The 9236-nt window shown below is 23.2% G+C and overlaps 1 protein-coding gene across 1 annotated transcript in view; it reads right to left on the bottom strand.

Annotated features, from left to right (window-relative positions):
- LOC117179888 (general vesicular transport factor p115) overlaps nucleotides 1-9236 on the bottom strand; it is a 45768-nt gene that overhangs the window by 26001 nt on the left and 10531 nt on the right. Inside the window, exons 3-5 of the mRNA XM_033372077.1 lie at nucleotides 3260-3516; nucleotides 2953-3154; nucleotides 2679-2830 (exon numbers count right to left, since the gene is read on the bottom strand). Coding sequence (XP_033227968.1) covers nucleotides 2679-2830; nucleotides 2953-3154; nucleotides 3260-3516 — 611 coding nt within the window. The remainder of the gene's footprint in view (nucleotides 1-2678; nucleotides 2831-2952; nucleotides 3155-3259; nucleotides 3517-9236) is intronic.

The raw sequence follows: 9236 nt of genomic DNA, 5'->3' as shown, positions 1-9236 counted from the left end.
GCCTTGGAGGAGATTATGTTGAGAAATAAAAAAAAAAATTCTTAAAAACGTTGTTTTTCTTGGTCAGGCCGGAAACTTATCAATCCACCCTCGTATTTTATTGAGCCATGTTTCATTAATCTGCAACTCAATTTTTTTGTTGAAAATGTGTCCTTTTCGATTGAAAATTCATCCTTCATGGTATACCATAGAAGTGATCATTCTTGTTTGAATTCTTTTTTATTTAAAATTTAAATCTCGTTTCATTGAAATACGAAATTTTAAATTTTGTTACAAATCGAATTTTTTGTGTGGAAAATGCAACTATTTAAAGTCTCCTGAGGTAAAAAATCCCAAAATTGGTAACGCAGTTAATTAAAACTCCATATAGATGGCCCCTAACGTAAAAATTAGAATAGGAGCTTGAATAAGAACAAAATCAGTGTGGCCGTTTTAATCGAAATTAAAGCATTCAAAATGGAACCTTTGAATTCCGAACTTTTCAAATTGAAGTTTAAAAGTGTTTTAATTCAAAAATTGTGTATTCAAATGCTCAAAAATTTACAAGTACCAAATGGAAGGTACTAACACTTTTCAATGCATATAAACTGCAAAATTTAGAACTTTCATAAATTATAGAGTTCAAAGAATCAGATAAGGTTCCAAAAATATAAATCCACGTTAACATTTTCAATAGTCTAAATTAAAGATTCAAGCAATGAACTTTAAAAAATTTTAAAATTATATTATTTTAAGTAATTTTAAGCTATACACATTAAAAATGAGAAGTTAAATTATTTTAATTTTAAATAGTCTAGGCATTCTTCAAAAGCTTTAAAATTTGATTTCGAAATCTTAAAAAATCTAGAAGTGGTTTTCAATTTTTCCAAATACAAAATCATTTTTGAATTTTTTGTCAGAACTTTTAAATATATTTCATAATTAATTGAATTTTAGAAAATCTTTTTGAAAATCCTGCAAATTAAAAAAAAAATTAAATTTGAATTTATAAATAACAATGGAACATTTATTGTCTGTAAAAATTTTAGAGTAATTTCAAGAGATATTTAGAAGTTTTAAAAAGATTCGAATTAAATTTAGAACTTTAAATAATTTGAAATACTTACAGTCGAATTTAAAATGAAATTTAGAATTTTGCAGATTTCAAACAAAAAATTTAGAATTTTTTTACGAATTGTGAAAGACCACTAAAGAATAAAAATTTTCTTACGATTCTTAGGAAAATAGAAAATGATTTTTCACTTTGAAAAATAATTTTAACAGAAAGTTTCAGAAGATTTTAAGAGATTAAAAAAATTATCAAAGAAAAACATGGAAGATTTTCAGGATTTTTTTAATTTGCTGGATTTTCAAAAATTGCAGGAAAGCTACGTTTAATTTTAAAATATATTTCGAAGTCCTGCAAAAAATGTTAACACACTTTGTTTAAATTACTTGAAATAATTTCAAGTTTTTAATTAATTTTGAATCTTTTCAAAACTTCTACATATCTCTTAAAATTATTCAAATTTATTCTACAAATAATAAGTGTTCAATTGTTATTTATGCGACCAAAGTTAACAATTTCACTTATAAATTGAACATTTTTTAAATAGAACAATTAAAATTGTTACGCTAAAAGTTTAAAAGTTCTTCGAAAATCTAAAGATTCTAAGTAGCTAACTGTTTTCTTTGTTTTCTTTTAAATTGTGTCCTTTTAAATATTTGGTTTCAATTTACTAGTCTTAAATGAACAGTGAAATATTGCTAAATATTAAATACTTATTCTTTTTCTACATTAAGAAATTTCAAATTAAATGGGATCAAAATTAAATAATTTAGACTCACGATATTTTAAATTTAATAAAAACCTTTAATTATGACTATATTATTATGAAGTTATTTTTAAGTTGAAAATAGTAAAATGCACGTTTACATTTTTTAATAGCTGAAAAAATTAATAGAAATAATATGTTAATGAATTTCTTTATTAAATTTAATATAAAAAATAATATAAAGGAAAACCTGAAACTCTGAATTAAAAATATATTACGGATCTAGAATTGTTTGGTCAATTCAATTATTGTTCAGATTTGTATACTTGAGTACAGATCCATTTTAAAAATAATGTATTTATTTATATTTACAGCTGATAAAATAAAACTGTTTGTTATCTAAAATGTTCAACTACAAATGTTTTTAGTTTTTAATTGTTGATTTCCTCAAAACTGCACTTTAATTATTTTAAAAACTGTTAAAATCGAACTTGGGCAGATTTTTCTTCTGAAAATTCGTAAAATTCCCGGTTTCCCGGTCCGGCGACCACCCTGTTTTTTATTTAACAAATCTTAGATTTCCAAAACTTTTAATTTTTTTTAACCTTTAGAACTGCATTTTAAAATTCTTTAAATTAAAATATATGCTTAAGAATTAAAAATATAAAATGGAAAATTTTTTAAGTGAAAGATTTTCGAATTAAGCATTCTAAACTAAATGATATAATAATTTATAAAAATCACAATTCAGGACATTATTTAAAAACGGTTGAAATCAAATATGGACAAAATTTTTATTCTAAAAATTTGGTTAAATCCCCGTTAAAAAAATTAATTAACTGTCATTTCCCGGTTTCCCGGTCCAGCGGCCACACTGAAAATTAAATGAATATGAAAATTATTATTATTATTCGTATTAATTACCTGGGCAGGACCGCTTGGTGCTACTAAGGCACGAACTACTTGCACCATGCAGTGAATATTAGAAACTTTTTGAGGACTCCAACCCGCCAAAGGACTATCTTCTACTTCAGGAGGTATTTCAAACATTGGTTTCAGTCTCTGAATATAACTCCCTAAAATTCAATTCAAATCAATTTTTTATTCAACAACTGGATTTTTATTTAAGGTACAATAATTGAAATAAATTCTCTTTAAATTTGTAAAGCTTTTTAAAAAAAAAAGTTTATTTTTTCACCTTCTTTAAAAAAGTTCTGATTACTCGAATTGCCCCTTAAAAGATTCAACATCAAAAGAAGACAATCCTCAACAACTATTCCACCCTCTGCTCCACCTTCTTGTGAAATCACGTCGAAAATTCGATCGAAGGCATTTTCGAAAGCTACAATTTTTTGAATATTTGCATTTCCTTTTGTCAATTGTATCAGCAATAGCAAAGCCTGCAGAAAAATTCCACAAAATTTTTTAATTCTTGTCTTAAATTCAATTCTTGAATTATTTTTTGTTTTGTTTTACCTATTAAAGGAGAAAATATTTATACTCACATCGTTTCTGATTACTTCTCGACTATCAGCGAGCAGATCCATTAACTTGGAAACCCCCATCGGACTGACAAGAATTATTTCCTGTATATCTTTTGGCTTGTTTACAAGTAAATGGGACAATAATTTCAAGGCAGGATATCTTACTTTGAAATCGAATTCTTCTAAAAAGTTCAAAATCAGTCCCACGCTGTCTTGTTGTTTGATAAAAATTTCGGTAAATTGTTCCCCGATCTTGTTCCTTGGTCCATGTTTGTCAACTAGGAAACAAATATTTCAAATTTTCTTTTGAATAAGTCTACTTTTAAATAGAATTTAATATCATCAGGAAACTCACTGGAGCGAAAAAGCGAAAAAATTACAGTGAAATTATTGTTTTGAACGGGAATTTTACAAATTTGTATTCCAAAAATTTATCCAATCGCTTGAAAAATTACAAATTTCAAATCACGACATGTAATGCAATTTAAAATTATTTCTATTTCAACTTTTTATTTAATGTTAAGTTCAATTTTTTATTTTTTCAATTATGAATTTTGAAATGCAGTTTTGAAGACTTGAACAATTAAAAAGTGTGAATTTGGAAACTTCGGATAAGAAATTTTTTTAAGTTAATCAACTGTAAATATAAATTAATTAATGGGGGGTTTTTAACCGAACTGTACTTCGAGTGTTAAAAATGGAGAAATAATAGATTTTACAAGACGATTCTGAATCTGTTGAAAAAAAAAAAACACTATTTTCAATTTTTCTAATAATTTAAAATTAATAGATTTATAATAATTAAACACTTTTATTTCATTTCAAATCCGAATCAAATATTGTTCCAGTATAAAATATTCCATTTAAAAACCCATTTTGAAATTCTTCAATTAAAAAAAAAACGATTTTTTTTCAAATTTTGCAATATTTGACTATTTGCTTGAAAGTGAAAGGGTTGAATTTTGATGTATGTACTGAACAATAATTAATTAAAAACGACTTATAATTAAAACAATGAAAATAAAAAGGATTTATATCTCAAAAAGCAATTCTAATTTTAAAAGAAATTTAAGAAATGTTGATACTTCATTTTTTCCGAGTTAAAGGAAAAACTTTTTTGTTTTGTACATTTTTAATTAAATGCAGCAGGACAATTTTGCATTATTAACATTTTTATTGAGTTTAAAACGAAGAAACTAAATTTTTTAATTTTTCTTGAATTGACAGAGACATTTTATATTTTTAAGATTTATATCGAGCTAAAAGAGAATTTTTGAATTTCAATATTGTATGCATTAGAATAAAGATTTTTTTTAGCATTTTTATTGAATTAGAAGAGAGGAAATTTCAGTTAGTTTTTTTTTTCTAAATTGGCAGAGGGAAATTTACTTATTTTTAAGGTTTTTACAGAGTTGGAAGGGAAGAAATTTTGGTTTTCATTTTTTCTGAATTAGAATAGGCCTTTTGTTTCTTTTGAACATTTTTATTGAGTTTATGTGCAGAGGTTTTTATTCTCATTATTTTTTTTTGAAGTAGGAAGAGGGATATTATTTTTAATATTTCTATTTAGATATAAGAAAGGAAATTTCGGTTTTCAATTTTTATCTGTATTAGAAGAGGGGCATTTTTTATTGTAAAGATTTTATAGAATTGAAAGGGACCAAAATTTATTTATTTATTTTCTGAATTAGAAGAGGCCATTTTTTCTTTTTGACATTTTTATCGAGTTGGAAGGGAGGAGATTTTAGGTTTCATTTTTTTTTTTAAACTGGAAGAGATACATTTTGAACATTTTTATTATTAATTATTCAGATGAAAAGGACAAAATTGTTGTCTTTAATCTTTTTTGTGAGTTGAAGAAAGGCAATTAATGGAAGGGAAAAAATTTTGGTTCTATTATTTTTTTTTTTATTGGAAGAGGGAAATTTTTCATTTCTAATATTTTTATCGAGTTTGATGGGAGGAAAATTTGCGTTTCATGTTTTATTTATTTTTAAGGTTGTATAAATATGTATAATTTTCCAAAGAATCTTGAGAATATTAAAAAAAATTTTGGAAATTTTTAATAACAGTTGTTATTTAAATCCAAAATCTTTTTCTTTTAAATAAAAAAAAAAACAGATAATTTCATACAAAAAAAGAAAAATTTTTAACAAAATAATGGAATCCTCAAACAAAAAAGATTAATTTTCCACCTGTTGTATTTTTAACCAAAAATATAAAATATTTTCTAAAAGAAACGATATTTCTAAAAAAAAAGTTGAATATTTTATCCGAAAATGTAAATTTTCCTCAAAAAGATCATTTTTAACCAAAACATCTTTTTAACTGAAATAATGAATCTTCAACCAAAAATATAAATTTTTGACAAAGTAGTTTAACTTTTAAACAAATAATTGAGTTTTCATACCAAATAAATTATGTTTCAGCGAAAAATATAATAGTTGATGATTAAACTAAAAAATAATTTCTATTTGGAATCAAAAAGATATTAATTCCTCCAAAAAGAAGAATTCATCACAAAAAAGTTGAAATTTCTACTAAAAAAGATAAATTTTCAACAACATTATTGAATTTGCAACCAAAAAATATTTTTCAGTCAAGATTTTAAAAAAAGGTATCAAATTATAATTTGAAGAAAAAAATGATTTTTAATACAAAATTAAAAATTCGAATTACTAATTATTTTTTAATTATCTTTGTTTATTTGCCTTAAGGGTATATAAATATAATTTTCCTAGGTTTTTCGAGAAAGAGTAAAATTTTTTTTTAAGATTTCATATATGTCGAAGAAGTATCTAGAAAATCTAAAAAATCTTTTCATTTTCTTTTAAAGGATTTTTAAGCTTTTGCGGAAGAAATTGACGAGTTTCAAATCTTTTGAAGTCATTTTTGACTAGTTTGGAAATCTTCTGTAATGTTTTAAAATCTTTTTAAAAATGCTCTCAAAATTAATTTTTTAGAATAATTTTTTTTTAATTCCCAGGAATCTTAAAACAGTTTTTTCATTATCTTAAAACCTGTAGAAAATTCAATAGTTTTTTTTTTAAACTAAATTAACAAAATTAACAAAATTGCTTTCAAATCTTCTACATTCTTTTTTGATAACTTTAGAAGTCTTTCATAATGTTCTGAAACTTTTTTAAATAGTCTCGTAAAATGAAGGTTATAAATAAAAGATCATTTTATATTTTCCGAGAAATCTCAAAATTTTTTTTATTCTCTTGAAATCTTTTAAAATTCTTAAAAAACTTCGAAATTTTTTGTTTGAAATATTCAAAAAGCTACATTTTGTTATGAATAAAATTCCATTTTGTATCCTTTCAACACTTTTAAATATCTCTTAATCTTATTCGAATTTTTTCTAAAATTTTACTTTAAAATCTTCTACAATTTTCCCAGAAATTTTAGGAAATCATTTTAAATATTTTTAAATATTTTCTTTAAATCAATTGAGAAATTTTGTTTAACAAATTTTTCTGGGATCTTAAGAAGGGAAATTTAATATCCTAAAACCTTCAAATCCATTAAAAGGTTCAAAATAATAATCTGGTAGCAACATTTTGAGAAAAAAATTATTTCCAATATTAAAAAATAATTAAATTTTGTAAATTTTGTAAAAAAAAAACTGATCTGTTGTAAAATAATTTTTTTGTTGAAATTTCATATTTTCGGGTTGAAGGTTTCATAAAAAAAAATTTTTTTGACTTGACAATTTCACAATTTGGTATGAAATTCAACTATTTGGTACAAAATTAAACTGTTTTGTAGAAAATTATTTTTTTGCAGTTAAATCATTTTTTCGCTTAACAAATCAAATATCAAATTCAAAATGTTTATAAACGAAAAAAATATAGACTAAAAAATAATAAAATAAAATGTGGACTAACATCACATCCATTGTTCAAAATATTTAGTTAACAGTCAAGATAATTTGATACAAAATTCGTATTTTTCGGTAGAAAATTAAACTAAATTAAAAATGCAATATATGGTTAAAAAATAATCCGTTTTAGTTGAGGATTCAAGTATTTTGTTGAAAACTTCATTTTTTTTGTTATATTCTACTGCTTTTTATTTTAAATTAAAATCTTCTGTGGCTTAAATATCAATATTTTAGTTCAAAATGTATGTCTTCGTTTAAAGGCTTTATTATTTTTGTTAAAAATTATACATTTTTGTTTTCAAATTAATGGTTTTAACTGAAAAAAAAATATATTTTTAATACTTTTAGAGTACTTTTAGTACTCTTTAGTTGAAGATTCAAATAGTTTCTTAAAAGTTCGTCTTTTTGGTTTTATTCAACCATTTTTAGTTTAAAATTAAATTATTTTTTTCTTTAAATACCAAATATAACTTCTTATTGGTAAAAATTCAATTGTTTTGGTTGAATCAAATTATTTTTGATACAAAATTAAAATCCTTTTTGGTTAATATATCAAATAACACTTTTTTCTTTGAGAATTCATATTTTTTGGTTGAAAATTCATCTACTCAATAGGAAGTGGAACTAGTTTGTAAAAAATTGAATAATTTAGTTGATAATTGACATTTTTAGTTCTAAAAACTTTTTTTTTCAAAATTTAATTATTTAGTTAAAAATTAATTTTTAAACTGAATTCAAATATTTGGTTCAAAATTCCTATATTTTATTAAAAGTTTGAATTTAATGGGAGAATATTTGTTCTAGTTGGTTTAAAACTATACTATTTCGTTAAAATTTTACTTTAATTTGATTTAAAAATATTTTTTGTACTGAAAATTTAACTATTCTATTTTTATAATTAGTAGAAATTTCATATTTTTAATTTCTTTGGTTAAAAATTTAAATATTTGTTAAATAATCGTTTCTTTTTTGGTACAAAATTCATTTTACTAAGGGAAAATTTGACTATTTTATTTTTTGTGGAAAATTTATGTTTTTTGATAGAAATGTAATCTTTTTCGTTAAAACATGATCTGTTTCGTAGAAAATTTAACTTTTCTATTTTTTGTTAAGAATTCATTTCTTTGGTTGAAAAAAAAAACTATTTATTTGAAATTTTCTATAGAAAATTCATCTTCTGGGTCGAAAATTCCACTATTTGGTCAAAAATTCATATTTTTGGCTGAAAATTTATCATTATGATTAAAAATTAATTAATTTGGTTGAAAATTTGTTTCTTTTTAGTTAAAAATTATTATTTTTTTTACTGAAGATGTAACTATTTCATTTTTGTTTAAAAATTAGTTAATTTAGTCAAAAAGTCGCTGTTTTGGTTTCAAATTTATTTCTCTAACTGCAAATTCAACTATCCTATTTTTAGTTGAAAATTTATATATTTGATTGAAACTATGTCTTTTTTGGTAGAAAATTTATCTTTCGGTTTTAAAATTGAATTATTTTGTTAAAAATGTTTTTTTTGTTTGAAAATTGATTGCTTAAACTGACACTTTAATTCTTCTATTTTTAGTTAAAAAATAATTTATTGGGTTAAAAAAAACTTTTTTGTTGGTTGAACATTTATTTTACTAACATTTTAACTATTCTAATTTTGATAAAAAATTGATCTTGTTTAGATGAAAATTCATGTACTTTTTTGGAAGTATGCCTTTTTTGTAGGAAATTAATTTTTGGTTTGAAAATTAAACTAACTCTTTGATTAAAATATAATATTTTTGGTTGAAGATTAATCATTTGATTTAAAAGTTCATTTCTGTGTTTGAAATTACTGTATTTTATTGAAGTTTTGAATTTAATGCCTGAGAAGACGGCCGGATACTAACTTCCATACATCACAACGCTGCTGAAGGCTGGTGACCTTCTCAGCAAGAAAAGAAAAACACAAACCCAAGACGAGTCTATCGGTTCCAGTTCTACCTCCCCCCTCTCCCAACCCTCCCTTATTAACTGAACCTTTTGGTGGGACTGACGTTAGAACTACAATCTCCACCATATGACGATTTGATACTTAACTTTGACATGATTTCGACTCAGAAAATAAACTTATTGCATAAA

The sequence above is a fragment of the Belonocnema kinseyi genome, chromosome 9, assembly GCF_010883055.1.
Source record: "Belonocnema kinseyi isolate 2016_QV_RU_SX_M_011 chromosome 9, B_treatae_v1, whole genome shotgun sequence".
Lineage (NCBI taxonomy): Eukaryota > Metazoa > Arthropoda > Insecta > Hymenoptera > Cynipidae > Belonocnema > Belonocnema kinseyi.
Note: the sequence above shows the minus strand (reverse complement) of the source record. Positions and strands in the feature narration are given on the sequence as shown.